Below are 20,490 nucleotides of genomic sequence, written 5' to 3'. Positions count from 1 at the left end.
GAGACTGCCAAATTGCTTTCCAAAGTGACTGTGGAGGTTCATTTTTTAAGAATCAGTTCCATGAGTTTTGGAGATGTCACCCAACTGACTTTTCACCCTTTTCAACAGCTACAGATTTCACGTTCTGCTGAAGAAGCTGGAACACTGAAAGAGCATAGGATTGAGAGCAGAGTATGGAAATGGGACAGGTCTTGGCAAACAGAGCTTGTTCTTATAGTTTTCTGTAGATTGATGTGAAAACAGAATGGGAGGAGCAAAGTAGGAGGCAGCTTGAGGTTGGCTATTTGAAAAAGTCATTTTGGAAGAACTGCTATGCTCAGTGCAGTTGAGCAGGAAGTTGGAAGAACAGAATTTAAGATGCAGAGAAGCGAATATCTGGTATTTGGAAAGCCTAAGTGTTTTGAATGCTCATAAGGTGTAAGGTATGACTGAAGGGAGTGAATTCTATGGGTTCCTCTCTTCTGTGTCCAGAGGTATGGAAGTGTGAATGACAACCAGTTAAATAAGTATAATAAATTTTAAGTTTTTAAATTGAGATTAGGAATATTCCTTTTATCAGCAAAGAGGATGAATCAAAAGAAATACTTATAAAGTATCCAAGAGCCTAATTTCCTGAAATATACTCTTCTCTTAGATGAAAAACTTGAGTCTATTGATTCTAGAAAGGATGTCATAATTATTACGTTACTTCTGCTGAAAATCTTTATAAATGGAGTTTCTTAAACTAGATTTTTAAATCATTTATTGAAATTAAATTGTATGACAAAATCAAACTGTTTAAAGTGAACGATTCAGTGGCATTTAGTACATTCACAATGTTGTGCAACCACCAACTCCACCTAGTACCAAAACATTTCAATCACTCCAAGAGAAAATACGCCTTATTCATTAAGCAGTTTCTTCTCATCCTCAGGCAACTATTAATTTGCATTCTGTCTTGTGGACTTACCTATTCTGAATACTTCATAAAAATGGAATCATACAGTAGCCTTTTGTGTCTGGGCTTCTTTCACGTAGCTTGTTTTCGAGGTTCATTCACATTATAGCATGTATCAGTGCTTCATTTCTTTCTATTGCTGAATAATATTCATTATGTGTATATAGAACAATTCATTTGTCTGTTCATCTATTGATGGATGTTTGGGCTGTTTCCATCCTTTGACTATCGTGAATCAGTGCTGCTAAGAATATGCCTATATAAGTATTTGTTTGAGAACCTGTTTTCAATTCTTTTGACTATACATCTAGAAGTGGAATTGCTGGGTTGTACAGTAATTCTATGTTTAACTTTTAGGAGAGCTACTAAACTGTTTTTCACAGCAGCTGAACCATTTTACATTCCTGCCAGCGATATATTAGGGTATTCATATCTTTGCTGACACTTCTCTTCTTTAATAGCCAACTTGGTAAGTATTAAGTGGTATCTCATTGTGGTTTTGATCTACATTTCCCTAAAGACTAAGGATATGGAACTTTTTTTTCATGTGCTTGTTGATCATTTGCATAACTTCTTTGGAAAAATGTCTATTCATTTTTCAAAATTTCAAAAAATTTCATATTTGATATTTGAATATGAATATTTTTCATATTCAAAAAAGTCCTTTGCTCATTTTTAAATTGTGTTGTTGAACTGAAAGTGTTCCTTATATATTCTAGATACTGAACCTTAAAAATACAGATATGTGTGTATATACATATACATATGTGCATATGTATATTTAAATATGTACATTATACTTATAAACATATAAACAAACTATGTATATGATATATGAAGTTCTTTTTTAAAAATGAATAAAATTTCAATGAAAAGATTATGCATTTCAATAAATTATACATATTAACAGTTGCAGACATAGTTTCCATGACTTTACTTATTTTCTGGGAGCTATGACACAGGAATATGTGAATATTGAATATCTAAGATATAAGGTTTACCACACATCTTTAACACTTTGATGATAAATTACTAATACTTGTTAAGAGGAAACACTATGCAAAAGATTCTATGTCAAGGAAATGATACTAGGGTAGCAGGTTTCACTAGGCACAGCTTTTTCACCAAAGATTAAGTAAACAATGTTTTATGGCTCCTGATACTGTAACTTGAGAAAGTAAATAACAAAAGTACTCCGGATATGTTGAAGGTGCTTTGGCAACCTGGAGACCCATGTGATATATATTTTTTTAAAACACACTGAGAGCCACTAACTAAAAACAAAAGAGAGAGAGAAAATGCTTATTTTCATGGAACTTTGAAGTTTCCACATTTTTTTTTTCTAAAAACCTAATCTGAAGGAATAAAACCTCAGGTTTAGACTTCCATTGTTTATTTTTGGAGCCTCTGCTTTGGCAGCCTGAGTACTGTTGGCAAGATACACCCGATTCCAATTTGGGGCCCATTCTTGTGTGGTCTCTTAGGAGCTTCCCCCTTGTTCTGTCCCCTTCTGCGGCTCCATGGCCATAGCGTGGGAGCTGGTAGGAGGACAGGTGTGGGAAGATACAAAGCAGGGGTAATGGCAGAGAGAAGACATCCAGAAGAAATACTGATGAGTGGAGGGGAGGTGATGGGGAGATTGGAATGCTAACGACATTTTGAGTCCAGTCACGAATTGGATTTACATATTGGATGGCTTTCCTCTACATACACAAAATTTTGCTGGGGACAGAAACAAGATGGAAACACTGTAGAAATCATCGAATTATAGACAGGGGCACCATACTCCATTTTCCAAGCCACCCTACCAATGTTTATTTAAGCAGTCACTTAATGGCTACTCCATTAACTGTACTTAAATTCTAACAGTGACTGAGGGCCTGCCACTAGGGTTGTCTTTATTGATAATCTATATCGAACATTGATTGATGGCAGTAATATTTAACAAAGCTACCTGAAAAGGCATTCCGCTTGCTCCTCTGGAATACCTGATAAATGGCACTGTCCTTGTTCCATGGAGTTGTAGGAAGACCATGGTCCAGCAGATTTGAATTTAGGAATATTCAGTGGACTCTGTAATTTGATTTAATTTTCCTAATAAGAAATACACATATTTTAATTTTTTAAATTTAAAATTATAACTTTACAGTTCAGAGAATTAAGTGGAATAATGTATATGGAGTACTTGATATGTAATTGACATTCAAAAATAGGCAATTAAATTATTACTTTAAATAGAAATTAATACCCATAGACCAAATCTGGCACACAGATGAATTTTCTTTACTCATAAATTAGTTATCAAGGGTTCAAAATTGAGAGAGAGTTTACACTTAACAGTTCAGTTTTCTGGCTTCTCTTGACAAAAATCAAGTTGGGAAATAATAGGCCCATATTGTCACTAGCAACAGTTTGAGTCAGTATTGGTTATCCTTTTAGAAGCACATACCAGCTTGTTTGAGTCCCATCCTTAGGTTACTGAGACCCTGCTGACCCCCTCTTTGGTTTGCTTCATTTATTCTGATTGCCTAGCTGACCTCAGCAGTTGGTTGAGATGCAGAACTGTACTCCAAGGCATCTGTTGCACTTGTCCAATACAAGATTCTCAACTATCAATTTAATTCATATAAAATCAATCTCACTAAGGAAGATGGTGAGTGGTGATGGCAATTCCTTTGTGAATATTACCATATTGTTGTTGCTGTTGCTCAGTTGCTAAGTCATGTCTGACTATTTGTGACCCCATGGACTGTAGCATGCTGGCTCCTCTATCCTTCACTATCTCCCAAAGTTTGCTCAAATTCCTGTCCCCTGAGTCAGTGATGCTACCTTACCATCCTCTGCTGCCCCCTTCTCCTGCCTTCAATCTTTCCCAGCATCAGGGTCTTTTCCAGTGGGTCAGCTCTTCGCATCAGGTGGCCAAACTCTTGGAGCTTCAGCTTCAGCATGAGTCCTTCCAATGAATATTCAGAGTGATTTCCTTTAGGATTAACTGGTTTCATCTCCTTGTAGTCCAAGGGACTCTCAAGAGTGTTCTCCAGCACCACAATTTGAAAGCATCAATTCTTCAGTGCTCAGACTTCTTTATGGTCCAACTCTCACATCCATACATGACTACTGGAAAAACTTTGACTCTACAGACCTTTGTCCATGAAATGGTGTCTCTGCTTTTTTAACACACTCTCTAGGTTTGTCATAGCTTTCCTTCCAAGGAGTAAGTGTCCTTTAATTTCATGACTTCAGTCACTGTCCACAGAGATTTTGGAACCCAAGAAAATAAAATCTGTCACTGATTCCACTTTTCCATTTGCATGAAGTGATGAGACTAGATGCCATGATCTTAGTTTTTGAATGTTGAGTTTTAAGTCAACTTTCACTCTTCTTTTTCACCCTCATCAAGAGGCTCTTTAGTTCTGCCATTATACTGTATTAGCACCAATCAAAGTGCCATGTTGGGTCATTGACTTCACTTTCATCATCCAAGTCAGGCAGAACACTTCAATCTCAGTGTTTCTAGGGGATATGAGATTTTTCATCAAAAAAAAAAAAAAAAAAAAGAAAAAAAAAAAAAGGACATCCCTAGCAGTCAAGTGGTTAAGATTCTATTCTTCCAGTGCTGGGGACATGTGTTCAATCCCTGTTTGGGGAACTGAGATCCCATGTGCCATGTGGCCAAAAATAATAAAGCATCATTATCTCACCCCATCTCTACAAATACAGCCTGAAAAGAGATCATGAGAGATCTATATTGAGAGGAAACAAAAATCCTAAATGTAACTACTTTAATCCCAGAAGGTGATAGGATCCAGGGGAGGGAAGAGTGAATTAAAACACAAGATTGACCCCAGTTGTCCAATTTATGGGTCTCAGTTTTAGGAATATGATTTAGCACTTAGCAATTACCTTGTACCATCACCTAATGGAATACAGACTAATTCTTAGGACTTACAAACCATGGCTTTAGCCCAGTAACTGTGGTACACAGAGAGAAATGAAACTCAGGAAAAGAAGGAGCTTGTCCAAATCATAAGAATTAGAATTCAGTTGTCTTGATTCTGTTTGGTAGCTTTGCAGATATACAAGGCCATACTCTGCTGTATCGAAAGGACCCTAGAAAGTTCAATTCACCCATGTTGAATGATCAACTAGAAAAATATGATCTTTAATTTACAGCTTTTGAAAGACATATTTGTTTGGCTTATTTTTGATAACTCCATGTTTATAATTTGAATTTAAAAGAACCAACCAGTCAAACGTTCTGGGCTTGAACTTATGATTTATCTGATCAGGAGAAAGAAACAGTGTAAAACATGCTTGTTTTATAATGTGAAAGAAACCACTAGTATTTAAAATATATTTATTAAGTAAAATATATTCTTAAAAATACTTTAATAAAAGTGAAAGATGCTAAAATAATCGATAGCATTCCAGAGACTTCTATGACTTTTTTCAGTCTGAGCATTTTGTGCTAAACTTGGTCTGTGGTGTCATCTAGGGGCAGTGAGAGTTGGAGGTAGGACAGTGCACTGGGCTGGTTTCTATTTCCTAAGCCAATTAATGTTTGTTCCAAAGGCCAGCTCTTTAGATCTCTGGCTAAGATTCATGTCCTCCCTAACTGCATTCTCCTGACTGTGAATCACCTGCAACTCAGGGATTTTTTTTTTTTTTTCCTTCACTTTGAAGGGGAAAAGACAAGTTTCTATTACACGCTTATTTCCAGAAAGGGTGAGATCTGTTTCCACTGTGAGATCACACATAAGGATTCTAGTTTCATAGGCCTTTCTATCTGCAAAATGTGGAAATACGTTCAGCAATGGTTTATCAAGATCCTTCCACCTTATTCCAAAGGCTATCAAGTTCCCGGGTGCAGAGAGGTGAAAAGACAGATCAGGTCACTGCTAACAGAGAGCTTATATTTGAGTAGGAGAACCAGGTTCCAAACATATATCTATATAAATTTCTGATGGTTATGTGCGTGATCAAGCCAACAAAGTTAGATATTGTGATTGGAAGTCTGGCTGTGGAAGAAGAAACTTTAAATCCAGTGACTGTTGAATCCAGAGAAGTTCTCTCTAAGGTTGTGATACTTGGCCTGAGACTTAGATGGCAAGGACACAGCCAAATGAAAAATGCAAGAAATCCACATTCGAGGCCCTGAAACAGGAATGAGTTTGGACTGCATAAAAGAAAGGAGACTTAGTGTGTGGCGTTTGGAGGGCAGCAGGTGAGGACAGAACCAGAATGGAAGGAATGGTGTGGTGCTTTGTGGCTGTGTGTGAAGCTGGCTGAGGGAACTGTCCGCATCCTTCAAGCACACTTTTCCTTGGTGGTCTGCTTTCCCCAAAGGTGTTTTCATTACTACTGTCAAATATTGACAATATTACTATTGTCAAATGATTCATTAGGGTCGATGAGTTTCCCCATCATACTGGTTTTTTTTAAAGGGCCGTATCGATTCAGAAAAAGACAGAAATTCATTTTTAACTGATGAATGATTCTGATATTTATACTAAACTCACTACTACTGGGAAGAAATTATTGGTTTCTGATTAAACTATTAATTTATTGAGAATTAATTTACTGAAGAAGCCAACTAAAAAGTGGTTTACTTTACGTATCTAGGCAGACTCCTACCAAATACTCACTATATGCCAGACACTATGAACTGTATCAATAGCAACTAAATTAAATCTCCAAAATGCCGTGGGGTAGGAAGTATTATTATCCCCCATTTCACGTGTAAGGAAGAGGAAGCAGAAAGAATGTGTGAAAGCTGACCACAGTTAGGCAGCTAGTATGTGGCTGAACTGGGATTCAAATCAGGTAATCTAACTTTAGTATTTGTGCCCTAATCTGTTACAGTCAATTACCTCTAAAATAAGTTACAATGAACATATTATCTTTAGAAGAATTGGCATGTGAGCCAATTCATTTGAAAGGAAGGCAATATTGCAAAGTGAGCAGCATTGTCTCCTGTTGGTATAAAAAGCACTTGCATATAGTAAAACATTGTCCCTTAAAGCTGGAAATTCAGCAAAATGTCAGTGTGATAAAAGCAAATTTTTTGACCTATATAAATTTTCTATTATGTTTTTTATCAGAAAGGATGTTTCCATAACAAATTGAATCATGAGTGAATAGATAGTAGCTTTTTAGCAAAGAAGTAACTTTTATATCTTTTTACATATTTCATTAAGACATTTCTTTCAACAATTTGCTTTCTATAACATAAAAAAAAAATGCCTAACCTTATTAATTCATGGTTAGCAAAGATGCTCCTGTCTTTGCTGGTCTATAAACAGTAATTATGAAAGAAGGACGATGAACTGTCAAGCGATGGTGGCATTATCTTGGTTTGATTACCCCTCCCTCTTATGCACATAATATGGACTCTATAACCACAGAGCAAAAGATGTAATGCCGCACCAAAGAATATTTGTAAATCATGGTATCTCAGCTGGTAAAGAATCTACCTGCAAAGCAGGAGATCCCGATTCGATTCCTGGGTTCGGAAGATCTCCTGGAGAAGGGATAATTTACCCACTCCAGAAATTGGGCTTCCCTGGTGGCTCAGACGGTAAAGAATCCACCTGCAGTGAGGAAGATCTGGGTTCGATCCCTGGGTTGGAAAGATCCCCTGGAGGAGGGCATGGCAACCCACTCCACTATTCTTGCCTGGAGAATCCCCAAGGACAGAGGAGCCTGGCAGGCCTCCAGTCCATGGGGTTGCAAAGAGTCAAACACGAGTGAGTAACTTTCACTTCACTCACATATTGTCAGGCCATTTTTCAAGTGGGTGGAGAAAGTAATGGAGTATTAATTAGAGGCCAATAGAATGAAATCATACTGCTCTAGCTTGCCAACGATATTACCTGTGTGTCAAAAAGAAGTGTCTGTGACCAGCATGCTAGTATTGCATGCCAATAATCTGAGCAGGTGGTCAGTAGAGACTTCCACTAGGAGCCAGATCTATTCCCCTGTGAATAGCTTGGTAAGGTCCAGGCACTAATTCCTCCCTGAATTAAAAATTATTTCACTTCAGATTGCCAGGATACCTGTTCCTAAAACCAAGGAAGTGTTTTAGCAGTTCTTTCACAAGGTGGGAATGACTGCCTGTGTTCAGAATTTTTTAATCTGTCTTATTAGATAAACTCAAAGTATCTACTTTGCGGAATACATTTAAAATATCTGTTAGGTGCCATCTTTCTTCTTTACAAACAGGATAATTGAAAGCATTGTTTTCGTAGAATCTTCTCAGAAGACCACATAATCACCATTTAAATTAGCCTTACTTCATTTCACATTTGCTTATTTTACTGTTAAGTTTCCCAGAACTGTATTTTTTTTTTTTTACAATTAGAACATCTGAATTTTAATTACATTACCATCAAGAAGCTCATTAAAGTCACTTAATTGGCAACATTTCAAAGAAAACCTTAGCTGGGTTTAATGTATTTTAAAGAGTTACTGTCAAAGTATAATTTCACCATTACAAACAGCTTGGCAACAACATTTGCATAAAGATCTGTCAGTTTCTGAAAAATGCTCAAATGTTGGGAAAATCAGATTCGTTAAGTTGCCTTCACTGAAAAAGTCTAGAAATTGAGAACTTGTCACAAAAACTCATCTTTGTAACCCCTGCAGGACACAGAATACTGTCGTGCATAACATAGGTACTCAAAAAATGTTTATTGAAGGAAATAAATCATACATGTCATACTTTGAAGAAGATCTGAAAAAAAAATTAAGCCTCAATAAAGGTTCCCTCATTTGTATCAAATTTAGTAAGATACCCATTTTCTTATTGCTTCTTTCTCATTCATGCTAACAACTATACGATGGTCACTCAGAATTTTGAAACCTTTTGAAAGACCTCTAAGGCCAGCATGGCAGGATTAAAATTTGAGATTATTTTGAAATGGCATCTTTTTTTTTTATGGTTTTCCTCTAACACATACAAGAATCCCACCCCCAGAGTCCTGATCTCATTTAAACTTGCAATGTAGTTACATTCATTTCTTATCTTTACAGACTTTAAGCTCTGCCTAAAGATATGCATTGGAGAAGGAAATGGCAACCCACTCCAGTGTTCTTGCCTGGAGAATCTCAGGGACAGGGGAGCCTGGTGGGCTGCCGTCTATGGGGTCGCACAGAGTTGGACACGACTGAAGTGACTTAGTATAGCATAGCATAAAGATAGGCATACTGTTTAACATACCTATCTTTTTTTGGGAGAAGGTCACCTATAGTACCTAAATCAGGGACTTGCAATTGCATTTGTTGAATGAATGCAGGAAAATCTCGAGTTTGCAATGTATGAAAGATTATTATACCCTGTAGGGTGAATTAATATGGTGGGACATCCTCCTTCCCAAATCCCATATGCAAGAATAAAGTGTGGCAAAGGATTGTTGTTATTCTGATTCACTTCCTGCAAATAGAAATGATAAGATGTTTAATTATCCCTTTTAGTTTGGTATTTTCTACTAAAATCTTTGTACTTTATGTACCTCTTATTTTCCAAGCCAAAAGAAAAATCTGGTAAATCTGTACAAAATGTGAAGGTTAAAAAAAAAAAATTACAAAATAACCTTGTCACTCTCACTGCTTCCTTGTTCTGCTCTACGTCCTCAAAGCCTTGCATAGTGTCAGGTATATAGACAAACTGGACAGATGTTTTTTGAATGGATAGATAAGTACATAAACACACACAGTCCCAAGGAGCTGCTGCATAATTCTGCCTGAGGAGTTAGGGAAGGTTGCATTAACAGTGATGTGGAAAGCCTGAGTCTCCCATGAACAGAGTTGAGTTGGTCAATCATTCACCAGTTGGCGAGCCTATGCAATATGCTATGTTCCAAGATATGGTCTGTGAAGATTCCTCTAGGACAGTACCACTGAATAGCACTTTCTGTGATGATGACAATGTTCTACATCGAATATCCACAATATTATTTCACAGACCATGGAGAATCCTTAGAGATTTCTACTTGGAGAAAATGGCAATCTGTCTTATAGAAGTTACCTCTACAGTAGTGGGAGCCAAGGCTTGAGACTGGATATGACTTTTTGCACATTGATATTAAATGTCAGCTTCACACATTTCACAAAGACAGAAAATAAGTGAAGGTAACAAGACTTCCTTATTATTTGTAATTGCCCTGGTATCTCCTTTGATAGAGTGTCAGGCAATGACTGTTGGCTAGTCTTCATTTCCTACTTGTAGAGAGCAAATGGGGAGTAAATTATGCAGAAATGTCTTGGGTTTGCCTTGCAGACTGCTCCCTGTGGAAGAAAAGACGTCAGCAATGGCTTCCCTCTGACCCTCAGAGCATCAGCTGTTGCGTAGATGTGCAGAGGGGCTATGGTCAGTCCTGAATCTGTAGGGGTGTTGCCCAGGCCCCCTGACATCCACAACGTGCCCTTCCTGACAGGTGAGGTGGGACTCTGTGACCTGAATGGGAGCATGATTTCAGAAAGTCATAGGAGAAAGAGTTCTGGACTAAGAAAGATCAGAAAACTCTAGAAGATGCTATGGTATATGACCTTTGAGGCCCCTTGGAGCTGTAAGTTTCCACGCCTCTTATGGTTATATAGCCTGACAGAGGTTGAGGGTCTCCTCTCTACCACTGGGCAGGATCAAGCCAAGGGTGGGGAGAAATCATCCAGGGTAATCCAATGCTGGGAACCATGCCAATGAAAAGTCCCCTCAGCGGTGGCTTTGTGGATACTTTTGACATTCATATAAGAGATATCTCATGGTGACCTGGTGTGGACCTTTTTAATTCTATGGTCATCACAGAGATGGCACACTAGCTGTGTTTCTAATTGACAGGGACAGTTACTGGCAGAGCGTTGCCTTTGGGATTGCAGGCGTTATGGTACTTCTGGTATTTTTTTCTTTTTCAAATAAACTTATAGAACAAAAACCCCAGAATAATCTCATAGACGTAACATTTTCCTTCTCTAGCTATTGATGTCCATTTTGTTTAATTTTTTGATTTATTTAGTTTGGTGTGGCGTAGCAATCTGAAAACAGTTACCATTACTCATTCTAAAAAGGAATCTAAAATAGGAACATTTCCAAATTTGAAGCATTTCTTAAAAGGAGCCTGGATTCAACATTCTGACTTTATCTTTATCAAATGCTTTTGACAATAAGAAATCTCCTGGGAGAAATTTAATAAACATTTCTTGGAGGGACAGCACAGAGAGCAAACGTCAGGGTGCCTCTACAAAATGTATTGCCAACCTGGTTTCTGAACAATGCTTTCGCACACTCTGAGCTATTTTTTTCCAGCATTTGGAATTCTGTTTACAAAAATCCCAAACTGCTTCTAGATTCTTCCCCTCCATGACCACCCTATTATTCAAGCATTTGCCTAACACAAGCATTTCTTTCTCTGATAGAAACTGGAACCTGAAAGGAAGGAACACAGAGAAAATAATAGCATTTTAACTTCTGATTTTATTCTTTTCCCCGCAAATGAACAAGGTAACAAAACACTGTTTGTGTCCAAAGCAAAAGGCAGGGCCTCCTTTTCTCTTCTTTCACAGAGTGCCAGAATATGTAAACAATATTTAGGTTGAACTTCTGAGTCCTCTGAATCTTCTGTCAGCCTTCAGAACGACATTCGTGTGTTTGTTTATATCAACATTTAACAGCATAAAGAGTGAAACAAGTAAACGGTCTGAGGCATTTATAGGAAGTGTTCAGATTGTGATACAGTCTTGTATCTGTATTGTTTTAGTCTGACAAAGAAAAACACTGCTTTAGGAAGTGGGTCATGTGGGTGTATAAGTGCTTCGTAGATAGGCCAGATAGGCCATGGTTCTGGTCCGAGTACCACTGAAACACAAAGGGAAGAAACTTATTTTATTCCTGCAACCCCACAGTGCATCTGGCTTTGACTTTTTGTGCTCTCAGAACCTGGTAATTTTTCTAATATTACCATTGAAATACCTAAGAATACTTGCATAAATAAAATAATTTACATGTATACATGAAGAACAAGAAGATTTAAAGCCCTTTTACTAACTTTCACCATTGTTTCATATTTTTTAAACCTATATGTGAGATCGCATTGGGGTGGTTGAGGTCTCACAGCAGCCAGCACCCTGGGATTCCGAGCCTGGGTTCCAGAACTGGGGTGCTGGGTTGGTTACTTTGAATTTCCAGAGCTTGGTTTCCTCATGTGAAAAATGAGGGGGTTGGATTTCACTTCCTCTAAGGCGCCTTCTAGCTAAAAAATTCCATGAGGCTTTTAGCCTCTGAATCTAATTCCTCTCTATTGTAGAAAATCCGTAATATGTATAACCATAAACATCCTTCATAGGAGTTAAAAATAGTATTATTAAAAAAAAAAAACCAGGGCGATGGTATTATGGATTTAAATTTTATTGCTGGAGAGATGCCAGTAAGGTGATTTTCACTGAATAAAGTTGGCTAGTGGTTATTGATGTAATACTATATTCTTATGAGTTGAATGCACTTTAGGAGTCACAGTTTAAAAAATGGTAAAGGGGATAAAAAAAGACCAGAAAAGTCTCACCTCACCCTCTGTAAATTATTTTAAGGAGCCAAATTTCTGAAAGAAGGAGGGTTTCCTTTTCTAGGTTCTTGTGCAACATAAGCAAGTGAGGGAAAAGTGGAGAAGGGGGATGGAACCATCAAGGATTGTCTCTCTCGACTTGGGTTTTGCCTTATTTTCCTCTCTGTCTCCATTTCCCACTCCTCAAGCAACTGGATTTCACAGCTAGCTCATTCATTCATTCAGTCAGTGAAAATATGAGCTTCTGTGGTGGGCCAAGCACATGTCAGACATAGAAAACACAGAGATAGAAGGATTCTCTAGCTCTGAGTGGAACCGCATGATTTCTGGGAGCCTCTGAGGTCTCTGACAGCCTTCTGTGATGGCTTCTTACTGAATACACAGAATCTTCTGGCTGCTTTGAGGTTTTACAGGGATTTGAAGCACGAAGCTGCAGTCAGTATGTAGGACCATAGAACTGTTGGATGTTTGAGCTAGAGGAGCCTCTAATCTTGTGGATGCCTTTATTTAATATATGACTCAACTGGGGTCAGCAAAGGTGGCGTGGTTTGCCTAGTGTCCCTCAGGGAGTTCATGGAAGATCCAAGAGTCATTTCCTAATGTTCTGCCTACTCTATTGAATAGCCTTCTTGTCAGGTTTTAGCAAAAAAAAAAAAAAAAAAAAAAAAGGAGAAGAAGAAGAAGAGTCCTCCTTTTAGCTTAGGGGTCTAAGGCCATCAACCTGAATAAAATGAAATTATGTACCATTGCCTGGAAATCCACTTGTGCATTAACCAGAGCTTTAGCAATCTGCGCTGAGTTTTGAAAGTGCACATTATCTGCAACAAAGAGAGAGAGTTAAAGTGCTGTTAAATACCAGAAAGCAGAGTGACAATGTACTGCCTGGAAATGAACACCAACAATTATCTAGTCATGCAGTTGACATTGTCAGCAGTGAGTAATCACACTCACTTATGGAAATGTCCCTGACTCTTAGGTACTGACCCTGAGCACAGGCATAGGAGGATGCTTAATGTTTCTTAAACAAAGTGATGCTGGCTCAGTATTTTTATGTGTAAGAGTCTTGCTTAAACCTCACCATCTGCTGTTCCGTGGATGAGAAGATAGTCTACATTTCTGAAATATTCTGCTCTTGCCATCACAGTTGAATTCTGGAAAAGGGGAAAAATTAACATTTTAGTTGCTGCAAGTTCTAATAGAAAACTAGCTAAATCATTGTGCAATGGACTTAGCACCAATACTGAAATTATGTATTGCTTTGGTTGATAAATATTTAAGAGTCAGAGCAACACATTTTCATCATCATTTGCATTACTTCCATCTGATTCTTAGTTTGAAAAACTGAAAGTTTATGTGTCATATGTTACATATGAGTGAGACCTTAGGCATAAACGATGCCCGCTCAAGCTGTGTAGGGGTTGGGGGTGGGGAGGAGGATGAGGAAAGAAAAAGTAGAATCCAAAGGGAGTTAATTCCTTCTAGTAAGGTGTTTTACAGCTGACAAAAGATCATCATATTTGCTTGTGGACCCAGCAGCAGTGTAAACTCTGAATGACTGCTTTCCAATTATTTAGCACATATGAAATAAATTAATGAGCTAAATAAAACAGAAAATGCTTACTTTATAGTGCTTGAGATTATCATCCTTTGTTGGGAGGCCCATGAATCGCTCTGTGTAGATAGATGCTGTAAAATATGTAAGAGCATGAGGTTTGCATGTGATAACTCAGGCTGGATAGTGAATGTATTAGTCTCTCAGTCATGTCTGATTTCTTGCATCCCTGCTAGGTTCCTGTCAATGGAATTCTCCTGGCAAGAATACTGGAGTGGGTAGCCATTCCCTACTCCAGGGGATCCTCCCAATATAGGGATTGAAACTCTGATCTCCTCCATTGCAGGTAGATTCTTTACTGTCTGAGCCAGCTCCTCAGTCTCCCAGGGGGAGCTGCTGAGGAAAGGTCTTGCTTTCCTTTCTGTAATGCTCCACCCTAGTCATTTGCTCTGCTAGTTGTCTCAACAAGCCTGGAGAAGAGATGCCCGAGAAGACTGTGGAAACAGGAGCACCTAACAATAGAAAGGACAGCTCTTCAGTTTTTTCACTTCTGCCCAAAGTTCTTTGATGGGGGAAATGTTGAGCTAGGAATGACCTCATTACATTTTAAAAGAAATCACAAATGCAGCCACCTCTAGTACTCTCACTGGTCTCTTAATTCGGGATAGAAATATGTCCCCCAACTCCTCACCCCCCAACACACTTTTTTCCTCTGAATAAAGATTCCCAAGTCACAATTGCCTCATTTTCACCTCAACACAGGGAAGAGGCTCTAATGAAAGCTAATTTTTGTATGTTTATTATAATTAATTCCAAATAGTCATCCTGCGTTGATGTTAATCATAAAAATAGGCACACATGAAAGGTATACGTCTCGAACAAATGTTTTGTTTCTGTGACTTCTGGAGTAATGTATCAGGCAGCTGCAAACTATTGTGTGGTGGTGAATTACTTGGCTTGGCTTGATTTTCCCTAAGAACTGCTTAAAAGCCAGTTTGGCTGCACCTGTGTGTCTGCAAAAAACAGAGTTAGCTCTGATTTTTAAAGATTTGGTTTATCAGGGGGCACAAGGTTTCTAGGAGAGAATAACATTCATTGGGTTTTGGAAGAGTCCTTTTTCGTCTTAAGATTTCTTTGATTGTTGCAACATGATTATAATGAATCATATAAACAACCTCATTTATAGATTATATTTTTCCCAGTGATGCTGGGGTGAATTTTACTGCATAATTTGTTTTCCTAGCAACCTTAAATATAGAGTAATTATGTGTTAAATGTTTTTGCAGCAACATTTATGAATGTTTCCATACCGTAATATTCCCAGCTGGAGACCGGAGCCACAGCTATCCCACATTTGAAAAGACCAGTTCCTGAAGCAAGGGCCAGCGATGAAACATAACCTCCATAGGACTGTAGAGACATTGTTAGGAGTCAGTCCCAGATTCACTCTCCTAAACTCTCCAACATATTTGTATAATGATTCTACTCACAATAGTGCTGATGGGAGCTGGGGAATATGGATTGGATAGATTAAATGTCTATCTTGCACTCTTGGCAGCAAGTTCCAACAATTTCATCCTAGTCAATTACAAATACTTGGTGTGCTGATCAGATTATGGAGGGGACAGTTTAAGAGATAGATACAACTGCAATTTTTCTGCAAAAATTTCTTTGCCCATGCCTCTATGTTTTTCCACCAGGACCTTGCTGTGGCAAAAGCAGAATTTTACTCTTAAAAAGTGCACACAAAAAATGATCATTTCCAAATGTAAAAGCAAGATACATTCCACAATGTACAACAGTAATGTGAGGCAAAACTTATATCTGTTATTTACTTAATTTGTTTTCAAAAGAGAACATCAAGGGAACGACACAAGAACCTTTTGTGTAGTTTAAGAGAAGGAGATCCAACCAGTCCATTCTGAAGGAGATCAGCCCTGGGGTTTCTTTGGAAGGAATGATGCTAAAGCTGAAACTCCAGTACTTTGGCCACCTCATGCGAAGAGTTGACTCATTGGAAAAGACTCTGATGCTGGGAGGGATTGAGGGCAGGAGGAGAAGGGGACGACAGAGGATGAGATGGCTGGATGGCATCACTGACTCGATGGATGTGAGTCTGAGTGAACTCTGGGAGTTGGTGATGGACAGGGAGGCCTGGTGTGCTGGGATTCATGGGGTCGCAAAGAGTCAGACATGACTGAGCAACTGAACTGAACTGAACTGAACTGAAGAGATGGCCAGAGTTTGTATACACATATTCTGTTTTGAGGATTTCTGGCATAGCAGCTCAAAGGAGGAAAAGCCATTGGTGCCTTAACAAATCTTACTTGCCGCTACTACCTCAACTTAATGAGAACACAAACACAAAAGGAGATACAAATTGCAGAGTCTGAAGCAGGTTTAGCACTCATCACTTTTCTTTACCAAGAAATCAGTAGGTGATTCAGAAATGTGACTCTGATAACAGAAGGAGATGTGTGTCTGTGTCACTTGGAAATTTGAACCTTTTCCTGAAAATGAAGAAATGAACAGAGAACTTCATAATAAAGCTGCATCTTCCCCCAGAAGGCAAATTTTGTCTACCTGTTGGGAGAGAGATGCTTCCTCTGGGCACATGGATTAAGCAGTGTCCTGGTCAAAACCCACCCTACCCCCCACCAATGTCTGTGCTAGATTAGGATGTGATTATTCTTGCCCCAACACAGGACATCCCTACAAATCAAAAGAGGACAATATGGCTCTCTAACTAAGGGTGTGCCCTGTTATTACCACAAGCTTCTGGGAATGATCTGCCCTCAGGTCAGGAGAGATCATATCATCTTTTGTCACAGAAAAGTCAGTCTTAAGAGAGGGTGGGAGTGAGAGCCCTACAGAGCGAGGGAGAGACAGCAGACAGGGGTGAAATCAGTCAGCAGGTCAGTGGCCGGGGTCTAGTCTTGATCCATGAAATACATGGTCCGCAGGGATCAGCTAAACCCTCTTGCTGAATTCAATTGTTAGAAAAAGAATGCTCTAACTAGTTTACAGTTTTATGTTTCCATCTCCAGGGAATCTTACTGAGGACCCTTGGCTACAAAACACAGACTAAAAGAGGCAGCTCCAATTATACCATGGCCTCCTTTCATTATACTTGGAGGAGAACTAAAACGTATTTTAATAGAGGAAAAATATATTTTAAAAACAGAAGGAAAATGTGGGTTTTAAAATCATTTTGATAAGTGAAAATTCTCATCAGGATCAAACTTTTACTTATAAAAATAATCTGTTTGGTTTAGTAGGTTAGCAACAACTATTACTGAAATGAAAGATTTCTTCTTTGTTCTTAATTTTAGATTTAAATGCATGTAGAGTAAGCCTGAGTCCTTTAGAAATTTGATTGTTTACAGTTTTATTGGAAAAGTATGTTCACTGCAAATTATAATACTGGGTTCTGCTTTTCCTCTTATATGCCCCATAACACAAAATAGCACAGAATGATATTTGAAATTAGAGCATTTGCATATAGTAAAAAGGGTTTTAAACATCTCTGTCCCAAATCCTAGAAATTATAAAAATATTAATCTGTATTTGTTCACTGATTAGATAAGAGTGTGATATCTGAACAAAATTGTCACCTTTTCGATATGAACACATTGTCTCCAGAAATTTGTAAAAGCAAAAGTGGTATAGCAGCAGCACAACAAAAGAAGGTGTACTTTAAATTCTCAGGCAGCTTAGAAAAGCTGTTTCTATTGTAGAAATAAAGAGAGGGAAAAAAAAAAAACACCCGAGTTGACTTTTTTCTGTTCTCCCATGGGTGGGGCTCCAAGGCAGAGTGGGTGGATGCAGTAAGAAAAGAACCCACGGAGCAGATTGGCCATGAGAATTCTAGAATTTTGTCCTTTGCACTTAGATGCCTTGCCATTTTGTTTAAATGGAGGATATCTTTAAAAACTTTCTTAGAAGGGCACAGAATTTTGAGGGATTTATGGAATAGTATTCTGATGGGAGCTATAAATCGGACTGGACTATTTTGCCTACAGGCAATAATAATAACTGGTTAACATTTGTAGGGCTAAGGTCATTGCAAAAGTCTTTGTGGTCCTACAGGCTCTGTCTCCTTTCTCCCCCATCCTACTTCCCTTTGCTCACTGGTTCTCTTAATGTTCTTTGAACTCTCCAAGCATGATCTAGCCCCAGGACTTCTGCAAATGCCACCACCCCCTGCTTGGAATTTTCTTGTCTCCAAAATTGGCATGGCTTACTTCTTTCCTTTTTCAAGTCTTAACTCAAATAAATAAATAAATAAATGTCTCACCTGTCCTTCTAATCTAAAACTGCATCAACCTGGTATGATGCTCCTTACTCCTTTCTTGTTTTGCCTTTCTCCATTGCATCAATCATTATTTAACATTCTATCTGTGCTATTTATTTTTCTTGCTTATTGCCTTGCTCCCCAACCATTCCCAACTTGATAAAGGTAGAGATTTTTGTCCATCTTGTTAATGAATGTCCCCCCTAGCACTGATGATGCAATCTGAAACACATTGGGAATAGAATCAATATTTGTTTAATATATGACTTTCCTATTAACTCATCTAACTCTCACAGTGATTTGGTGGGGAAATTATTATTGCATTTCATGATGAGGAAACTGAGGCTCAGAATAAATTTAGAGTAAGCGGTGGAGCTGAGACTCAACCGCAGGACATCTGACAACAAGCCACTTCCTCTATATCCCTACATTAGAGCAACCTTGTTGGGAAGTTTTAAGTTCAGAGTCTAATATAGTCTCATTAGAGGTGCATTTGCCCTACTTTTACATCGTTGATCACACATAGCAATTCAAATTGCTTATAATTAGTCACTGGAAGAGAAAGGAACTAAGATTAAATCACGAACTAATGCTTATTCAACACCACCTGGCTAGGTCTATATTAACAAAGCAAAGCCCATAAATGAGGTTGTTATTCTAATAATTTAGCAAAACCCCTGCTGCTCTTCAATTGTCAGAATAATTGCTTTAATTTTTCTTCATATAAATCAAGGTTTTTCAACCTTGGAACCATTGACATTGGGGGCTGGATAGTTCTTTTCTGTTGGAGGCTGTCCTGGGCACTGTGGGATATTTGACAGCATCTCTGGCCTCTTCTCATTAGATGCTAGCAGTGCTCCCCCAGCTCTGACAACCCAGTGTCTCCAGACGTTGCCAATGTCCCCTGAGTGGCAAAATTGCCAGGTCAGAACCACTGTCGTAACAGACACTTTCTAAGCATAGGGCTGAGTACATAGCACATACCTATTAAGTAGCTAAAATCCAGGCTACTAGAATTTTGTTTGTGCGCCAGAAAAATGAAAAGGTACAATGAAAATGTCTTCTCTCCCCTTCTTAATCTGGATAATGGAGGGAAATGTATGATTTGTAACTTACTGACCAACTGGCCAAAGAAAAAATTGTATAGTTAGCTTTAGTGTATTTCTCAGTTTAGAAAGGTATCTAATACTTTGTGGAAACAGATGTTTACAGAACACAGTAATAGATAAACAAACCCAAATGGTCATTCTCAACATCTTTGTCTTTCCCTTCTCCAATTTCCCATAGATGTCTGCTTATTATATTATAAAAGAGCACACAAAACTATGACCTATTTTTGCCCCTTTCTTCACTGCATAAATTCAGGCCCTTGGTATTTGTTGCCAATATTACATCCCTCCTAGTCTTTTGAACCACTCCCTCTCCCAACATCAGGCCATTCTTCATTCTGCAGCCAAGAGTATCTTTCTAAGACTCCAGTTTCACTCCCTATTGACTTCAAGACCACATCTCAAAGAGGTATCCATGGAATCAAATACTTTTTGGTAATACTATATTAACAAAAATTAACAGATTTCTTTACTGTTCTTCGTGGAACCTATATGCACTATTATATAGACTTCATAATTTACCAAATTATTAGACCAGAGAACGTTTGCCCCCAAATTTCATGGTACGACACATTGGAGGAATGTTAACTCACAGGATTAAATTCAGCTTAAACAGCCTCATAGATATGTGAGATGGCCAATACTGTGCTAAGCATTTGAGAAACAAAGTTGAAAAACAAAATCCGTTCCATTGATGAGCTTACATTCTCATGAGAGAAAACAATGCACAAATCAGATAAAATGGTAATTCCTATAAGAGCAGTAATAAGGAGCTATTGGAGCATACAAAGGTCATATCTGAGTTGGGTCTTAAAAGAATAAGTAGAAATTTTGCATTTTGGAGAGAGGAAGACATGGGGCATGGAAGAAGAGGATGGCCACTGAGGTGCATGGAACAGGCGTGATTGACTCATGGGAGCAAGGAGGCACAGACAAATCAAATTATTCATAAAGTCTGGGGAAAAGTAGAGGGAGATGAGACTGAGAAAGTAGGTTGCAATCAGATTGCCAAGGGCCTTGCATGCAAGTAAATGTGTTTGGGCCCT

At 38.3% G+C, this 20,490-nt stretch overlaps 1 protein-coding gene across 1 annotated transcript in view; it reads right to left on the bottom strand.

Annotated features, from left to right (window-relative positions):
- Positions 1–11,385: 11,385 nt before the first annotated feature.
- FAP (fibroblast activation protein alpha) overlaps positions 11,386–20,490 on the bottom strand; it is a 76,920-nt gene continuing 67,815 nt past the window's right edge. Inside the window, exons 23-27 of the mRNA XM_055572415.1 lie at positions 15,352–15,451; positions 14,111–14,175; positions 13,568–13,640; positions 13,234–13,307; positions 11,386–11,786 (exon numbers count right to left, since the gene is read on the bottom strand). Coding sequence (XP_055428390.1) covers positions 11,685–11,786; positions 13,234–13,307; positions 13,568–13,640; positions 14,111–14,175; positions 15,352–15,451 — 414 coding nt within the window. The 3' untranslated portion in view covers positions 11,386–11,684. The remainder of the gene's footprint in view (positions 11,787–13,233; positions 13,308–13,567; positions 13,641–14,110; positions 14,176–15,351; positions 15,452–20,490) is intronic.

This window comes from Bubalus kerabau, chromosome 3, assembly GCF_029407905.1.
Source record: "Bubalus kerabau isolate K-KA32 ecotype Philippines breed swamp buffalo chromosome 3, PCC_UOA_SB_1v2, whole genome shotgun sequence".
Classification (NCBI taxonomy): domain Eukaryota; kingdom Metazoa; phylum Chordata; class Mammalia; order Artiodactyla; family Bovidae; genus Bubalus; species Bubalus kerabau.
Note: the sequence above shows the minus strand (reverse complement) of the source record. Positions and strands in the feature narration are given on the sequence as shown.